General features: G+C 38.4%; 1 protein-coding gene across 1 annotated transcript in view; it reads right to left on the bottom strand.

Moving 5' to 3' along the window:
- LOC117079157 (lipoxygenase homology domain-containing protein 1-like) overlaps positions 1-17,978 on the bottom strand; it is a 36,924-nt gene extending 18,946 nt beyond the window's left edge. The window contains exons 1-2 of the mRNA XM_033202787.1: positions 17,598-17,978; positions 13,347-13,433 (exon numbers count right to left, since the gene is read on the bottom strand). Coding sequence (XP_033058678.1) covers positions 13,347-13,433; positions 17,598-17,816 — 306 coding nt within the window. The 5' untranslated portion in view covers positions 17,817-17,978. The remainder of the gene's footprint in view (positions 1-13,346; positions 13,434-17,597) is intronic.
- Positions 17,979-20,030: the final 2,052 nt, after the last annotated feature.

Here is a 20,030-nt window from a genome sequence, read left to right as displayed (position 1 = left end):
ATGAAAGCACTCAGTGAGTTGTCATGTTTGTGATGGTTTTTGAACTGCATGGTGGGAGGAGGTGGTCCTGACAATTTCCCTTCGCAAACATTTATTCCTTGATTTAACTCACCAAAACTACGACTGCTATCACTCACTGATTCACCAAATATAGGGTAAAACTTTCTAACTTGTTTTCATTAATCTTTATTAAATTTATGTATAGCTCACATTTATTTCAATGGTTAATATGTGAAGTGTTTTGGACTTTATAAGATTGGTGATGTTTTTGGGACCAGAAATATGTGCTAGAAATTTAACTCTTGTTTGTATCGGTTAGCCTGTGGTAAATTAGTTTCATTATACCAAGTTTTGCTTGAAGTCACAGTTTCCAAGAACCTAAGAAAATGTTAAGCGATTACAAGGTCATACTACCTAAAACTTCAACAGGTTCTTCCTCTACATTAGCCTCTCCATGTAAACTGGCAAGAAGCCTCTGGTTTCTAAGGCCCCATCTTCCCTTCATCCTTAGAAGAGCCCACTGATAAGAAAGTCTCACTGATTTGGCTGAAGTGCAATCCCACCAACACCACTGAAAAGCCTCCATGGCGAGGGCTCTAAATGAGTTCCATTTACCTTCGAAGTCATGATGGCTCAAAACAGAAAAATAAAGAATCTAGGTAATCTCCAGTTAGGTTTGTTTTTATTTTCACAAAATTTTTTTTCAACTGTTAAATCAGTAAGAAGGCAAAATTCCAGGACGACCACAATGTTTAAGCCCAGTTACATGATAGCTAGTGGCAGGACTCAGTAAAATGCATGTGGCAAGTGAAACAAACTGAATTTGAATTAAAAGACCTTGGTTTATGTATTGGCACCGCTACTTAGCAGGTGTATGGCCTTAATCATCAACCACTGAAATAAATGTGAGCTATGCATACATTAAGAAAGATTAATGAAAACAAGTAAGAAAGTTTAGTTTACCTCATTTTTTGGTGGATCAGTGAGCAATAGCAGTCTTGTGATGGTGAGTTAAATCAAAGATTAAATGTTTGCAAAGTACAAATTGTCAGAAGCACTTCCTCCCACCATGCAGTTCAAAAACAAACCAGCACAAACATGGCAGCTCACCGAGCACTTTTATAAAAGTTCCACAAGAGGACCTGTCATCTTCAGGCCCTCATTTGCAAAACTGCCATCATATTTCAACGAGCTGAAAAGTGCCTTATGTAATAAAATGAGATTAAAACACCTTTTGGAAAACGGTTTGTAAACTATAAATGATTACACATAGGAAGTTATTTCCCAAAGCAGAACTTTCTCAAGAATGGGTGGCGGTGTGTTGGGAGTGGGTTCCTTCTGGTGGGTTCGTGGTCTCGCTGACTTCAAGAATGCAGCTGCACACCTTCACGGTGAGTGTTACAGCTCTTGAATATGGCACAGACCCAAAGAATGATCAGCAGCAAGATTTACTGTGAAGAAGGAAAGAACAATGTTTCCACAGCATGGAAGGGGACCCGAGAGAGTTGCCACTGCTGGCGGGGGTGGCCAGCTTTTATTCCCTTATTTGTCCCCTCCCATGTTCCATTGTGTCCTATCAGAATGCCCTTTTTTAATCCTCCCTGTGATTGGCTACTTTTAGACTCCTGCTGATTGGTGCGCTTTATTGATTGGTGAGTTTTACAGGGTGCCGATTGGTGCATTTTACAATCCTCTTGCTAGCTACAGAGTGCTGATTGGTATGTTTTTATAGAGCACTAATTGGTGCATTTTACAATGCCTCGCTAGTTACAGAGCACTGATTGTTGCATTTTACAATCCTAGCTACATAGTGCTGATTGGGGCGTTTTACAATCCTCTTGTAAGACAGAAAAGTTCTCCAAGTCCCCACTTGACCCAGGAAGTCCAGCTGGCTTCACCTCTCGGTGATACCTAAGAACATTGTAAAAGAGCTTGATTTCAGAACATCTAATCTTCCAAGTTAACAGTAAGAGGGTGGTTTTTGTGCCTAGAAGTAAGACCACTTCTTTCCAGATCCACATGCTAGCTATGTGATACGGGTACTGCCTAGTTCTCAAAACCTCAATGTTTTCAATTGGGATAATGACAGTATCTACCTTGCTGTGGTATAAACATTAAAAGTGATCATGTATATACCCTGAGTGCTCAACACGTTTATTGTTATTAATAATAATAGTATCAAAATTAATCTCAGAGATTAGAGATCAGAATTCTTAACAATTATTTGGGATTGTGGTTCCTCACTCTTTAACAACCTCCTAGAGACTGCACAAGGAAAACTTTAGCCAAATGTTCAGTTCTCTATTCCCAGAATGAGAAACTCTAATCCAATTCCCTGACTCCTACTGTACTTGGGACAGCTGACCACGACCATCTGGGAAGACAACTAATGGTCTCCTTTGGCTCTCCTCCCCTTAGCCAATCTGAAGTAGCTTCTCCTGCTTCCTCTCTCCTGGGCGCCTCCATGAATTCTCTAGCCCATCAGTCAAGGAGTTCATAAACAAAAGGCAAAACCTCTAACTTCAACAACAACAAAAAAAGAAATCTCCAAAGCTTTGGAATCCCAAAGCTGTCCTCTGAGCTAGGTCTCCCACTCATCCCATCCTCCCAAGAAAGCTCTCCAGCACTTCTAGTCTCCTGGGCCCCTAGATCACTGTGCAATCCTTGCCTGCTTTCCCTAAAATGGTTCCCATTCTGGTCCTTTGTACCTCAGGCAGGAGCTTTTAAGAAAAAGGAGGCCATTCCTCTCTAAACTATAAGGACTGGCACTGTCCCAACTCCCCTCAAAGGCTTTACCTCTTCTTTCATGTCCTCCCTGAGCCCCTTCTCTAACTGTTCTTAGTGCCTGCATTGAATGTCAACCTAGATATCAATGGAGCAAGGATCAGGTCCAGTTGGGTCAGAAGAAAGGTCATCACTGTGGCCAGAAGACTCAGGGCTGCGAGGGCAGAATGAGCCAACTGCCCTTTGCCATAGCCTCACTCCACATCCTGACTAAATGTAATTAATAACCAACAACAGTTGCCACCATCTATATTTGTATTCTACCTTTTTTATAAAACACTCTTCACACATTTCATTTAAGCCTAAACAAAATAAATAAAATAATCTTATCTTTTCCTAGAAGAGAAATATAGAACCAGAGTCAACAAATACTTTCTGAGAGCTACCCATGTGGCCAGTTGTCTGCTTACCAGTGGATGCAAGATAAACACTGGTTAGAACACAAAGAATACATTAGGATGAGAAAGGATTTAGAAAAAAATCCTTTTAGAAATCCTACTCTGAAATACCATAAACATTTGTTCTATAAAACAAAACAAAACAAAATACTTCTACTTTCATTACAGATTCCATACACACAAAGCTCTTTCTGAAAAAGTAAAGGCAAATAGTCACCAACATGTTTGTTGGACACAAAGTATTTACAGTACTCTATAAGATCTGATACTGGGGATGGTGGATGGGGCAGTCATATCAGTCATTAATATTTTCTTTGTATAGCCAGAAATATGAAAATATAAGGTTTAAATGTGTTAACAGAGAACATTTTAAGTGTTCTTGCAAATCAGACACGAAGTCAAAGCTTGACTCTAAATGTCCTTATTGCTCATCCTGTGCCTTGTGATAACACCCTATTTGTTACAAGGACTGTACAAGGGGAACCAACTATGGTGTTTACAACTGACTGAGGGACTATCAAATACATGAATTTATCTTTGGTTCAAATAAGCTGGCACAACTTTGAGAATGTTTCTATAAACTACTGGAGTCTTTTGAGATTAAACATTTGCCTGGAGATTTTGTCAAAAGAAGCTGGTGCTTCCTGCTGTTCACTGAACTAGAAAATCCTCAAAAACAAACTATTTTTCTTACTGCATTTCAGAACTTGCTCTTTCCTTTATGTGGTTCTTTCTAGAACCCTGAAGTGAAATGAAATGAAAAGGAACTAGAAATATTTATGAGATACTTTAAAACTTCAAAAAAATAAGGCATTTCTTACCTAATTTTGCTAATCTCAGGACTGCCTGGGGCTCATATCAAGTAGGTTACCATATCATATTAACCAGCAGTAGGTTAAAATAATAACGAATTCACCAAAACCTATGACCCACTTCAATTCAAAGACTTAGAATAATCAAAAAGTTTCAAGAGAATTCCTATTCTATTTGAGCCTATTTATCCAGTTAATGTATAGCAAATGTGCTGCAGAGGCAGCCCAGACATTGGAGAGAGCATTAGGCCACGGGCCAAGAGAAGGGGCACTGGCCTTATCTCGCCGCTAATTCTGTGTGAATGGGTCAAACCTCCAAGACTCTCCAGGCTATATATTTGAGACAGGGTCTCACGCTGTCACCCAGGCTGGAGTGCATTGGTGCAATCTCAGCTCACTGCAGCACACCCAGCTAATTTTTTGCATTTCTGTAGAGACAGGGGTCTTCCCATGTTGCCCAGGCTGGTCTTGAACTGGGCTCAAGAGATCCTCTGGCCTTGGGCTCCCAAAGTGCTGGGATTACAGGCATAAGCCACTGCACCCAGCCGTACTTCACATATTATAAATGCGTGTTAAATAAACAAAATGTGTTTTATTTGTTCATTCATTCCACAAATGTTTATCTAACATCTACTGTATGACAGGCAATACTCTAGGAGTTGGTATTATAACACTGAAATACAAAGCTCCTGTTCTCAAGTCACTCACTTTCTAGTGGAAGTCAGACAATAAACAAATGTAAAATATCAGATAAGGGATGGTGTTATAAAGATAATAAACCATGCTGATGTGATCAAGAGCAAACGCGGGCTCCCTTGAGATTGTATAGCAAAGGACCTCTAAAGCAGGAGAAGACCAGTGTGGCTTCCACAGCATGAGAAGGGGCAGAGAAAGAGGTGGGCAGGAGACAGATTACATGAGGGGACATGATCTGACTGATGTTTATGAGAGATCACTCCGGCTGCTCTTTGAAATCTGGATACTGAGTCAGGGGGAAAAGAAGCTGGAAGGCTATCACAGGAGACCTTTACAGCAGAGAGAAGAGAAAAAAATTGCAACTTGGAGTAAAGTGATGGTAATAAGATGGAGGAAAAATAGACAAAATTGAGGTATGTTTCAGCAATAGAGTCAGCAGGAGATTCCTGAGGGATTGGATTTTGGAGGGAAGGGAAATAAAACAATCTAGGAAAATTCGTAGGATTCTGGCTTATATAACTAGGTAGACAGTGACACCATCTACTCAGACGAACAATACTGAAGGAGAGCAGGTTGAATGAGGGAATCAAAAAGGTCTGATTATGTTTTATTTATTTTTTTCACTGATATTCACAACTTGTGAGATACCAAGTACCGTTGAGCCCTATTTTACAACAAGAAAAACCTAGAGAAAAAGTGATTTTTTAACTTTTTAGAAATTAAACATCTTTCAAGTCTTTTGACTTCAACTCTAAAGTTTATTACCTCAATTTGAAAGAGTCAAAGTCAATTCCAGAGAGAAAAAAATAGAAAACCTAAGATTTAAAAACAATTATTAGTTTTAACAGCATTTGCTAAAATGTATTCTTATCTTTCTTCAATATTCAAAGTTAATTAATTACTATCTGTCTATGTTCAGTTACAGCCATCTCGTTTTGAGTCCAAGCTACTCATTACCTGAAATCAGTATGGTCACTTAGATTAATATTCTACAACTGTATTTTGAATGCTAGACAGCACAGTTGGTTAATGTGTATTAATATGGCTGAAATAGCAAGTCAGACCTTCTCAAAGGTCTCTGAAGTATGATCAAGGAATACAAGTTTAAGAGTCTGAATGACATCACATGACCCACCACTAGATCAAAAGCCCCAAAGTACCAGAGTATCATGAAATAGGCAGGTGCTCCCTGCTCAAAATGCTATGTCAAAAACTAGATTTTCACCCATTTTAATTTGGGACACTGGGAATAATTTCAACAAACACTTGTTTAGAAACAACAGCTTCCCCCAAACAATAGCATTCCATAAGTGCTTGCGTTGTTCATCACAAGATGAACAATAGCTATTGGCTATAAATGGTTGATCATTAATGGGGGGAACCCTCATGGCATATGTCCTAATAATGGTAGACTTTCAGATTTTCCAAGTCCACAAAAGGCAGCCTTTAGTCACCGTAAAACCAATCATTTTCCTTTTTGGAAATAGTGTTTTCTTTTGCTTTCAGACTGAGGCATCATCTAGTATTATTCTATCAATACTAAAAAGACCCAAAGCCTTGACTTTTGCTTTAGCTCTGATACAGAATTGCCAAATATGAGTACTATGAAAGAGTCGATATGGCTGAGAAAAAGTGCACTAACATTAAACTTCAAAGCCAAACTTTATTGTTGGGATAGATGAGAAATAGAAAAAGGGTGAATTTCCAAAGCCATTTTTTCACTGAAACATGCATTCATTTTCCTTGCAAACAAACAAATAAACAAAGTGCTTGGGGAAAAAATAAAGGAAAAGGAAACAGCAGTGTCTTTATCACATAAAATATTCAGCATTTGTTTTAATTTCCTAAATGAATAGGAATAATTTTAGGAATGCCTTCAATAGAAACTAAAGTTCATTTGCTGAGCTCCCCCTGCTGATTTACAGCAGCAAATATTAGTTGTTTCACAAGAGAACATTACCATAAAAACTCATTCTTGTTTCTTAGAAACTTAAAATTCCTGGATTACTTTAAAAATTTTCAACCAAGTGGTTAAATACATATCCTAAAAATAGTTGACTGGAACAGACAGATGGTGGTACTTACAATGTCTGAATTAACATGTTAGAATTCAGTAATGAGAATATAACATCTAGGTCAGGTTACCCAACCTTTCTGCTCAGAATCTGAGAAAAGGGAGAAATCAATTTAGTTCTCTCCATAAATCTTTTGGAAGACAGATGTAGAGACAGCGTGTGCCATTTTCACTGGGACAATTACAATGACAACTTTATGGATAACTAAGCACAATCTGGTTTATAGTTAGGTTAATGGTGGGATGTGTTCTTTGAAGACAAGAACTGCATCTTAGTCATGTTGGCATACTCAAATGACCAACAGAACTCTTCCAACTCTTACCAACTCTTCTAGTAATACTTGATAACATACTTTGAATACGAGTACAATTGTTTTCTGAATGAGTACAAATGTGTACTTTTATATATCTGTGCTATTGTTTATTCTAGCACCAAAGTCCAAGGAGAGACTTGATGTGCTCTCTCCCACCCTGACACACTTAAATCTATGTATTTAAAAATTGCCTTGGTCCTAACCTGTCCTAAAATATAAAGCTAATTTGACTATCATAGTCCATGCAATATAACAAAAGGGAAATACTGATTAAGAAGACTATATAAAAGACATAAAGATTACAGAACTTTGCCACTGAGCAAATGCATGTGGAGAAATAAAATTTTGTACTGTATAGCAATAAACTTCCAGTGTGTTTGTGAAATACTGAGAGAAGAAATAATGACTGGAGTTTAATTATCAGACAGAAGATGGTAGTCATCTATACAGAATTTTTTCTATATGCTTGAATAGGACTGCAAGAGATGGTAATAAAATATTTGTAGGTCTATGTATTTATCAAGTGACTCTACCTAAACAAGGTCAAACAGCTTGTGTCTGACAAATTCCAGTCTATGTAAAGATCCTTCAAACACAAGGAAACTATTTCAGCTTTGCAAATAGATACTTTGCTTCTCCTTGGGGAACAAATTATTTTACGTATTTAGGATGCAATATTTCATAACCATCCCTTTGGGGCTCTCTGACACATGTCCCCACTGTGCACTCAGAGGCATCACCTAGGCTCCCTAGGGAGCTCCCTTACCCTCTTCCCCTTTTGAGTATAGGCCTGCACTGTGGCTTCTGGACAGATTACTGCTGGAGGGAACTTCCTCCATATGCAACCTTGTCACAACATCTTAGGTGATGTTGTGTGCTAATAAAATGTGTGCTACTGCCTCTGCACCATAGTCATATCTTTTTCCAAAATCAAACCCCAAATGCCTCAAACCCCTACAGTAATGCACAGTATTCCTTTCATAGAATGTTAATAGATTTTACCTGAAAAATATGGCCCCCTTGGTGAATTTAGTTTTGGAAATGCTGTTAAACAGATTTCCTTACCACAGGGCATCCCAGAGTCTTTACTATATTTATTTACATTGTGACCCTCCAAGAGAGGAGTGAAAAACTCAGTGTTTCCAAAACTCATGTGGGAAATTCAGTGTTTTCCACACTGGAAACATTTATTGGGGGGCATCTTGGGAAAGCAGAAGCATGGCTGGCTTTTCACATCATGGGAAGTGGCCTCAGGGATGAGGCGAGTGGGCATTAGTGGGGAAAGTGACTTATCTGAATGGCTCACATAAATGCTGGTGTCTAAAAGACATTCTCCACTAAATTAAACTAGGGCTCCTTGAGAAATAGGTAATTCCAGGGCTAGGGGAAAAGAAAGTGCTAGATAAGCCTGAAACAACTTTTCAAATCAGAAAGTAAAGAAGTCCTAGTAGAACGGACAGTGACAAGTGAAAAGAATACAGGGGCTTACAGGAAAAAATGAAGGATGGTTTCAGCATCAAAGTAAATTATGTTAAGAAAGATTAGCCCGGCCGGGCGCGGTGGCTCAAGCCTGTAATCCCAGCACTTTGGGAGGCCGAGACGGGCGGATCACGAGGTCAGGAGATCGAGACCATCCTGGCTAACACGGTGAAACCTCGTCTCTACTAAAAATAAAAAAAAAAAAACTAGCCGGGCGAGGTGGCGGGCGCCTGTAGCCCCAGCTACTCGGGAGGCTGAGGCAGGAGAATGGCGTGAACCCGGGAGGCGGAGTTTGCAGTGAGCTGAGATCTGGCCACTGCACTCCAGTCCGGGCGACAGAGCAAGACACCGCCTCAAAAAAAAAAAAAAAAAAAAAAAGAAAGATTAGCCCATCAAATAAAATAAGGATCTGCAAGTACACGCTGGTATAAATAAATAAATGAAATTTTGAAATGGAGAGAAGGAAGAAGTTCTACCTTGTAGTAGAATGCCAATTAACATGTAGAGAAATAACAATAGAATATAAAAATCACCATTTGGCAACCATCACAGTAATAACTGACTAAGGCAAGAATCATCAATGGATCCTAAAATTAGTGGGTAAAAATTTTATGGTGAATAAGATATTTACATAGCCGAAGAATCAGTGGACATCATGTCAGTAAATATTTGTCAAATGATTAAAACACACACATAAACACACATACATATATACATTTTAACAGGGAATGGCAAAGTAGATGGGGTGCAACCTTAACAATGGGGAATCTGGGTGAAATTTGAGTTCTTTGTTCCATTCTTGTAATTTTTTAAATAAATTTGAAATCACTTCACAATAAAAAGTAAAGTACGCTGTAGGAAAAGCCCCTTCTCTTACACTGCTTTGGTAATGACAGTTCGAGCTGCTCAATTCAATCAATTAATTAATGTTCTACCCATTTTACTCTTCACAGAAGCCTTTACCACTGACCAGAGGAATGGATGACCCCTCCCTTGGTTCCCAGGACTGAGTGCTCCTTCCTTGGATGGCTTCTGCTGGGGATGTTTTTTTTCCTCCAGTTGAAGAATCACTGTGTAGTGATGTTGCTATACCTCTCAACCACTTGTTCACTCACAGGCCCCAGAGAAAGCACAAGCCATGCTATTGACTTCAGGCCCACTTAACTCAAGGGTAAGTTTCTTTTAAAATGTTCTGGCTCGCCTTCCCCAGTAATTCACAGGCACAGAGCTTGTGATTTTACTACACTTTGCAGGTTCCATGGTTTTTGTATCTTATTAAATGGTCATTGCTTTTCTCTTCTTCAAATTCTTTCAATGCTTCTAAATAGAAAACTTTAAAGTCACCAAATGGTTACCTCAAATCCTCCATATCGTCTAGCATAATGCAGGGCATATATTAGGTGCTAAGTAGGAATTTCTTGACTTACTGACTGGAACATATTTACCTGTTCCTGTATGACTAGAAAACATTTCACTATATAGGCATATGCTAAGAAATGCTACAATAAATATTTCAGCTAAATTAACATTTTTCTCAATTACTTTCATTATACAACCAAAGATACAATAATAAAAATCACAGATAAAATTAAAAAACACTTAAAAAGAAAGAAATATTTTGCTAGACTCTATCAGTGGTATTCCAAATTTTAAACCTCAAGCATTTTGGAATAACATATCATGTACTGTAAAGGAACCAGTGACAGATACTGCATTTAAAGCCAGAAAGCAAAGATGTTCTACGATTCAAACCATTTCATCTGACTCCACTATAATCTAGTGCTTCCGTACAGAAATCTCAAGGCTTTTAAGATTTTAATTACCATCTATTTTTGAAAATAAACTTAAGGTCCAATGATAGTGCTTAAGATCTCAATCTCTGGAGTCCAACATAAAATAAGACCACTTACTGAGGAACCTCAGGCAAATAACTTTATCAAGCCTCAGTCTCCTCATATGTAAAATAGAATATTAATGGTACCTAAAACAAAGAGTTGCTATCACGCAGAAATACAATGGTATTTGTAAGGTAGGTGGCATATGTTAAGCACTCAACAAATACTCAGTATTATTATTGTTATTACTGCCATGATTAAATAAAAATAAAAAATAAAAAAACCAGGATCCCAAAGTGCATACATAGCATGATTCAATTTCACTAAAAGGGCAAAGCACATATAAACATATATATACATGTATTTATATGTACATATTTAAGGTATTTATACATGTTTTTATATATATTCATGTGTTAACAATGGGGATACTTTCCCAGAAATGCATTGTCAGGCAATTTCATTATTGTGTCAACATCACAGAGTGCACTTCCACAAACCCAGATGGAATAGCCTACTACACACCTCGGCTATATGGTATAGCTTATTGCTCACAGGCTGCGCACCTGGATAGCATGTTACTGTACTATAGGAAATTGTAACACAATGATAAGTATTTACAAATTTAAACTTATTAAACATAGAAAAGGTAAAGTAAAAATAGAACATAAAAGATTAAAAATGGTACACCTGTATAGGGCATTTGCCATGAAAGGAGTTTGCAGGATGGAAGTTGCTCTGGGTGAGTCAGTGAGTAAGTGGCAAGTGAATGTCCAGGCCTAGGACATTACTGTACACTACTGTACACTTCATTAACATTGTATACTTATGCTACACTAAATTCATAAAAAAATTTTTTTCTTCCATAAATTAAAAATTTAATTTTTAAAAATCCCTTTGACTCTTTTGTAATAATACTTGGCTTAAAACACAAACACACTCTACAGTCATACAAAAATATTTTCTTTCTTTATATCCTTATTCCATAAGTTTTTTTTTTTTTGAGACAAAGTCTCGCTTTTGTCCCCCAGGCTGGAGTGCAATGGTATGATCTCGGCTCACCGCAACCTCCGCCTCCCAGGTTCAAGCAATTCTCCTGCCTCAGTCCCCCGAGTAGCTGGGATTACAGGTGCCTGCCACCACATGCGGGTAATTTTTGTATTTTTAGTAGAGATGGGGTTTCACCATGTTGGCCAGGCTGGTCTTGAACTCCTGACCTCAGGTGTTCCGTTCCGCCTCCGCCTCCCGAAGTGCTGAGATTATAGGCGTGAGCCACCACACCCAGCCCATAAGCTTTTTTTCTACTTATTTTATTTTTTTTAAGATAGAGTCTCGCCTTGTTGCCCGGGCTGGAATGCAGTGGTGAGATCTCGGCTCACTGCAACCTCCGCCTCCTAGGTTCAAGCGATTCTCCTGCCTCAGCCTTCCGAGTAGCTGGGATTATAGGCGCATACCACCACGCCCAGCTAATTTTTGTATTTTTAGTAGAGACAGGATTTCACCATGTTGGTTAGGCTGGTCTCAAACTCCTGACCTCGTGATCTACCCACCTTGGCCTCCCAAAGTGCTAGGATTATAGGCATGAGCCACCACGCCTGGCTCTCTACTTAAATTTTCTTTTTTACTTTGTAAGCTTTCTTGTTAAAAATAAAGACATAAACATACACATTCGCCTAGGCCTGCACAGTGTCAGGTTCACCCATATCACTGCCTTACACCCCCACATCTTGTCCCATTGGAAGATATTCAGGGGAACAACATGCATGAAGCCGTCATCTCCTATGATAACAATACCTTCTGGAATACTTCCTGAAAGCCTGCCTGAGGCTGTTTTACAGTTAACTTTTTGTTAATAAGTAGAATGAGTACACTCTAAGTGATTAAAAGTATATGGTATTATACGTATATATAGAAAATATATTTTCTATATATATATAAATAAAACACATCCCAGTAACAGTTGCTTATATTAGCAAGTATTATGTACTGTACATAATTGAATATGCTATACTTTTATACAACTGGCAGTACAGCAGGTTTGTTTACACCTGCATCACTACAAATACATGAGTAATGCATTACACTAGGACATTATAACAGCTATGACATCAGGCAGTAAGAATTTTTCAGCTCCATTATAATCTTATGGGACCACCATTGTATATGTAGTCCACTGCTAATCAAAATATCACTATGTGGCACATGGCTGTATTTTACATTGATATTTACACATATATATGTGATATATGTGTGTGTATGTATTTATATCTATACTGAGAGAGAGAAAGCACATGAGACTGCAAGGAACCATGAAAGAGATTCATAGAAAAAAGATTTAAAAAAAAAAAAAAAGCACCACCAGAGGGGTCATCTAATGATCAATGAATAACAACTCATTTTTATTCTTACACTTCACCATATTCTTCAGATTTCTTCTATGAACAGATATTACCTTTGCAAATATAACCATAAATATGCTATTTAAAAAAAAAAAACCTTTCGCAAGAATGAACCATATTTGTTTACAGTGTTATGTCCACAAAAATTTTGTTCACATTATTTACAATACGGATGGCCCTCAACTTACCATAGTTCAACTTACAATTTCTTGAGGTTATGATGGGTTTACTGGGAAGTAATCCATCATAAGTCAGAGAGCTCTGTGTGACCTCTATGATGGGTTACAGTTTCTACTGAGCTTTCACGCCATCATAAAGTCGAAAAATCTTAAGTCAAACTATAGTAAGTAGGGAACCATCTGCTATGTCACTGGCATTAAATTCGTTTTTGACTTAGGATATTTTTATTTACCATGAGTTTAGAGAGACATAACTCCACTGTAAGTCAAGGGGCATCTGTAATTAGGAAAATACCATTTTCACTGCTTTACATAGCCTGCTTGCTTCTTTTCATCAGAGAATAACTATGAAGAAAAAAATAAGTGACATGATTACCCTCTGCAATTTCCACTCGGGTTGCTCACTGGTTCCATCATGTCCTATCCTTATCTTATATATGTTTCCAATGCTTCTTATTTCAACCTAAATGAAATGCAAAGAAGAAAAAAATTATCAGAATGTTTTAAATTAAGCACATTAAAAAATTCTTTCTCTTTACACTAAATGCATTTTTTGTTCCTAATAGTTAAAAAGCTCTCAGGAACTCTTTCAGAGTCTAGAAAAGAAGTGCCCTCAAGAAACAATCAGTGAACTTCACAGACACAGAGTATGAGACAGAAATATCATGAGACTTGACTAAAAATATGCGGAAGGAGTCAAATGAGAGAACAGGATGAAGAACACACATATGCTCAGTTCTCCGACTACCACACATTTCTCACTGGAAGCCAACACTTTCTGAGTTCCAATGACAGAAAGATGGGCTTGTATTTTAAGAAATAATAAAAAAAAAAAACAATTTTCACCAAAGAAAAGCTAAATATGGTGATTTCTACAAGCTTAAGGAAAGTGTGAGTCTAGAACTTCCTTGTACTCTGAAAATCCTATCGTCTTTGATGATACCTAGGTTAAGATATAGATGTTCTACGTTCAAGGAAGAGAAGCAAACCTGCCCACAGAATATGGGTGCTGCTTTAGTTTTTGATGAGGACCAAGAGTATTTGTTAATCCAGGTAGCACTGTGGAGAACTGGCTTTGGAATCACTTGGAGCTCAACCGGGAGCCTGACTGTTGTAAACTGAGTAAAGTATGTTTTTTTACTTCTCTTATCTTCAATTTCTTTATCTGTAAGAATGGTCACATAATGCTTATGGCATAAAATTTTCAGTTCAACTAAATAAATGTATATTGAAACAATAAACAATATGCGAGTCCACAGGTATGCAAAGATGAAAATGACAGCACTGTCTCTAACTTGGAGACATACACAGCCTAGCAAGGGAGACAGACTTATAAGCAGATATTTTTAGTATAATAAAATATGTCCAGGTCACTGAGCTGTGAGAATTTTTTTTAAATGTAATATACCACCTTATTACTTAATGGCTTACCTAATAGCCACTGTCATTATTTCTACCATAGGTACCAATCTATCTCTGCAGACTAGAGATATAAATAGGTAGGCACTTGCATATTATGTCTGAATAGACATTGCCTACCTATGGACTAGACCCTGAAAGAGCTGGGACAGTCAAATCACCTAGAAACTATCCGAACTCCTCTTTCATACCCAGTTCCCATGCTTACAATTCTTTTTTTTTAAGTGCCCACCACCACTTTCCCCTACAGACTGCAGCAGCTAGAACAGAACTGGGCCTGTTTCAATACCAGGTCAAGAGAAATTATGCTGGTGTCAACTGGGAAGATGGAAAATAGGGATGTTAATCCCCAACAGCCAATTTCCCCCACTTCCTTATTCCCAGAGCTGGTTTCAGTGGCAGAACTCAGAGGCTAGCTCTTCCTCCCAGAGAAAGCGGGAAGTTACCCTCCAGTTTGAGGCTACTTTGTCTCTAAAAGGTAAATCACACTTTAAATATCCTTTCATTGTCCCAAGAATCTATTAGCACTTAAGTGTAAACTTCCTTTCTCCACAATTTAAGTGAAAATAATAAAGGGATATCTGAACAGTCTGGTTATCAAGCATATGTGACTTGATACCTATCTGCCTGTTACTGCAGAAGAGCAGAACTAACTGCTACTCAGCTCTGTGCCAGCCAGGCGGGAAAGACTTGATATTCTTGTCCCTTACAATCCACACAGTCACCCTGTGAAGGGTAAGGCTCTTTTAAGCATCTACTTTAAAAGATGAATAAACTCAAAGAGGTTAAGTCATTTGTCTAAGGATATACAGCTGGATACACAGAACGTTCCAAAAGTAAAATTTGAACCCAGGTTTAATAAAATATCCCACATTGTCCTCAAAAATGGCTATATGCTCACTTCAGGACTGGAAAGAAGGAAAAGAGAATGAAAGACAAACTTAGAACTGGCAAATGATGCCAATTAAAAGGAATAAGAGAATCAATATTCACAGAGGAGAGAGAGTAGAAATGTGTCAATTCATCCTAATTTAGGATTCTCAAACTATCATAAAGCCCCAGTCCCAGAGCCCATTAACCCCTAGGCCAGTGCTTCTCAAACTTTAGTGCACACACAAATTACATGGGGATACGGTTAAAACGCAGATTCTGATCCAGTAGGTCTGGGATGGGAACCAAAATTCTGTGTGTCTCACAAGCTCTCAGACAATGCCCATCCTGCTGACCTGGAGTCCACAAGACTCTACGCTCCTGGAAACTTCCACATGTAGCCCCAATCTCCACCACTGAGGTAATAATTTAGAGCTATTCACTCTTCACAGTAAATGACAGAGGCTGGTAGAAAACATATCCTGAGCCATTTACCAGCAGAGCGAGGGTCCTTAGTGCCTGCAATCTGTCCCCTACAGAGCACTTCCCATTTACCGGGTGCAGCGCACGACACACACCTTCCCAGGCATTCTTTAAATTTCACAGCAAGGTTTTTAAGTGAGTATTATTACCTACCTTGTACTAAGTAGGAAACTGAGGATTAGAAAGGATAATCAGTCTATTTAAGGTCACAAAACTAGTGAAAGGGTGATTTGAACCTGGTCTCTGACTCCAAGGCTTCTGTTCTTAACCAGTTTATGAGTTTTACCATATGTCAATAGGATTCCTTTTTTAATTTATATACATTTTCTCTTTTTGTCATCACACTACCTTAAAATTTAGAAAGAAAAGATATTATTGCCTGTATTCTATATATAAAGATAATGCTAGCCTGCAGAAATTAAGTGGCATATTCAAGGTCACATAACTAACATGTGGGAAGCAAGGACTCTAATCTAGCTTACCTGATTTGCAGTCTAGTGCTATATCCAGCATTCTCAACCTTGGTTGCACTTTAGAATCAGTTGGGGAACATCTGAAAACCTCAATACCCAGAATGCACCTCAGGCAAATTAAACTAGAATTTCTGGAGGTGGAATCAGGCATCAGTAGTTTTTAAAGCTCCCTGGGTAATTCCAATGTGCATCAAGACTGAGAATCTATACCATTCATTCCAAGATTTGGCCATAAGTAAATTTTTCAGAAAAACATTGATAGGATTTATCAGCATATAAATACATATACCACAAGGTATATTATGGGAAAATTAGACTTTTGTGGGGTGACTTAGGGATCTAACCATACACACACATTCTGAATTCTAAATAATTATCTTCAAATAATCTTTTGAAATATGTATTTGTATAAGGTATGGCTGCCTGTGCAAGGAGCCAAAGTGCTCTTCCACAACTGCAGACAACTGCTTTTCTTCAGTGAAAATTAACTTTAATGATTACAAAAGTAGAATGACAGGCTTAGGTCTGAAAATCTAGAAACCATTTGGGTATTAGTGATTGCCAGGTACTGTAGCCCCAAATAGCCTTGGGTTCCTGGCAACACAAGTTGTCCTCAATCATTCTCTATTCTCTAGTCAGCCTTAGGATGCAAAAGGAATACCCTCCAGAGAAAATGACTGCTGTTTAACAGTGCACCAAAGAGCTTTCACAGGCAGTGGGAGTGGAAGGGTGGATTAGTGAAGTGGAATGTAATTGTCCTAATTGAAACTTGGCCAAAGCTCTGAGGAACTAGGAGAGGCAACCAGCCACATGCAAACTTAAGCAGCCCAGTGTTCTCTGACTCTAAGAAGTAAAAGAGAGAGAAATTAGAATGGGCATGGGCAGAGCTTCAAAACATGGCCTGTGAAGATGCCAAGGAAATTGTTTCATTCTTAAGACCTTTTTAATTAAAAAGATGAAACAAATTTTATAAAAAGAAAATAATTTCACACCTGTATAGCTCAGGTGAGCAACATCTATAAGTATATGCAAGTATATAAAAGAAGAGTTTTCATTACCAGAAGAATCTCTACACAGCATATAAGTTGGTTATAAATTGAGTTGAAGTTGGTAGTTCATAGGGCCAGTTCCAAATCCATAGTTTGAAAATATACTAAAATAAACTGTCTTTAAAGAAAGCAGTTTTTTCTACAACTTTCCTTGCTCGAATAAGATATGTGAGCAAAAATATTTCCTTTGATTGTTACAATAAGCATTATTAACTTACAGGCATTCTAAAAGACCAGAGATTCATTTTAATAGGGGACACACACACACACACACTTCTACATTACAGAAATGCCTTTGAAATGTTCACAGGAAAATATCACAGTGTTGTTTACCTGAAACTCATCCTCCTGTCCTGGAAGGAAGAGCTGCTCTGAGCTGTCCTTGCGAAGACTTATTGGCCCAGTGACTCCTTTATCTCCATACACCCAGAGAGTGACATTGGCTCGAGTTCCTGTATTTCCCGTCAGCACTAACACCTTCCATTCATCTTCTGACAGAAGAGTCTTACCACTTTGGAAACGTCTGATTTCTTCTATGGGGGAATAAAGCATTAGTGGCAGATCAGATACAACATCAGGCTGACAGAATCCTTTGTCACATTGGAGCCAAAGGACATGAAAACTGGGCAGGGTAGGGTGAGGCAAGCAAGAGGCACTGCACTGTGAGGATTCCAGGGAGCTGATTTGTGCTTGTCTTCTCACAGCAAAGTTCTGGTCAACTGACACTCAACCACCCAAGTAAACTGGATTCGAACAATAAACATCTGACCTACCTGGCAATCTTTTACTTATCCAGGAGGGCAAACTAGAGTTTCTGTCCTATGTCCACAGATTTTTCATAAAGCTGCCTGCTTGACTTACATATTTTATATAGAACTACCACCATATAAAGTAACAAAAAGGGGAAATTAAAACTTGTTTTCACATACGATAAGTAAGTGGCAAATTGAGGGCAGAGAAAAAGTTTCTGAAATATTTCCGAAAAAATAAAAAAATACCTTACTGGAGTAGGCAACGGAAAGGATTTGGAACCAAAGAGAGAATTTTCACACATACAAATGATTCCTGAGGTGCTCAGAGCAGTTGTCCACGAGAGCAGGGCTGCACAGCACTTGTGTTTCACAATGCATCCTCTAGCAACCAGCAGTGCCCAAACACAGCCACGCCTGTTTGTAAAGAATGCCATGACGTCCCAAGCTAGAATGGCTGTCTTCTTCACACTCCCTTTCACCTGTGGTCTCATCTGAGGAGATACTGGGCCAGGCAGTGCTGAGGGCATCTCCCATGCTACTCTGCACTGGTTGTCTGAAAGTACCCCAACAACTGCACTTTAATTCTTAACTGATATTTCCACTTTGAAATCTTATACACCCAAGATGATAAGGTAAAAGTTCTCCATGTCAAATGGTTAAAAGGTAGCCAGAGTTGATCTCCTTCCTTTAACTCTGTAGCTTGAAACTATAGGTAGCTAAGCAGCACTTAGGATCTTACCGACAATGATGACAAGCCCAGCAAATATGAAATTATTCCTGCTAAGCTATAATGAACTAATTTTAAAACAAAAACCATGCAAAAATATACAAATAAAAACAAATGCTATGAAAGAACTGACATTCATTTTTTAAAGTTTTCTCTAGAATGTGCTGGGTAATCTCTGTCAGTATAACAGCTCTGGGTAATCTCTGTCTGTTGGAGTGACTGAACAATTTAATTGTTTTTAAGCTCCTAATATATACAGGGTTCTGTGTTGCACCTTTCATATGCATTTCTCATTCAATCCTCATTCCAAACTCTTAAGGTGAGTCAAATTATGATGCCCATTTTAAGAAGAGGAAAAGAAGCAGGGAAATTAAATAATATGGCCGAGTCACATAGTAAGTAAACTATGGGATGTTTAACTGCAAAGCACCTGCACTTAAACAAGCTTAATAAGCATTCTGTATTCCCCTAAACATAATTCACCAGGATGCAGCAGTGCTGCTAGCATGTGAGGTTTTCTTCTGCGCTGCACACTATCCTAAGCACTTAACATTCATCATCAAGTCACTCTCACTCAACCCTCACACTACTCCTACGAGGTGCTGTCCCCTATTAAGCAGATGGACAAACTGGGACTCAGAAGTGAAGTGACTTGCCCAGAGTTACACAGGAAGTAACAAGGAACCAAACTTCAAACCCAGGCAGAGCAAGTGTGAATTCCACGTCATTTACATCAGAAGTAGCTGACCTGGAAATGATCACAAAAATTGGTCCAACAAAATTTAATGACATGATCTAATTTTTAAAACTCAATGTTACATGTGAACATTTGGCCACTGTGCCTGACATTTCTAGTCAAATACACTTGGAATTTCCTCAGGCCCAGGCAACTGCATTACCAGATCTCTACTGACAAAGACTCCACAGCACATCCATGAGTTCCAGAGAGAAATTGGTGATCCTAGGTCAATGGCGAACATTATAGGATGTTGATCATTCACTCACTTACTATCTTGTGGATATCTTAGTCATCTAAAAGAATCACTTTTACTCAATTCGAGAAGACTTTAGTTCCTATTAATTGCTGGGCATTGTGTTAGGCTCACTGCTCTCATAATAACAGAACTGACGAAAAGTTTGAAAGATAAATAATGAGAGTCACGCCCTGGAGATACATGCTATCCAGTGGCGAAAACAGACATATAAATATCTGGATTTCAAACACTCAAATACCTTCACGGAAAACAAACAAACAAAAACTACTGAAAAGTTCCGGTGTAGCAGAGG

The sequence above is a fragment of the Trachypithecus francoisi genome, unplaced genomic scaffold (genome assembly GCF_009764315.1).
Source record: "Trachypithecus francoisi isolate TF-2019V2 unplaced genomic scaffold, Tfra_2.0 Lachesis_group7, whole genome shotgun sequence".
In the NCBI taxonomy this organism is placed as follows: Eukaryota; Metazoa; Chordata; class Mammalia; order Primates; family Cercopithecidae; genus Trachypithecus; species Trachypithecus francoisi.
The sequence above is the reverse complement of the archived record's forward strand: the minus strand, read 5'-3'. Positions and strand labels throughout refer to the sequence as shown.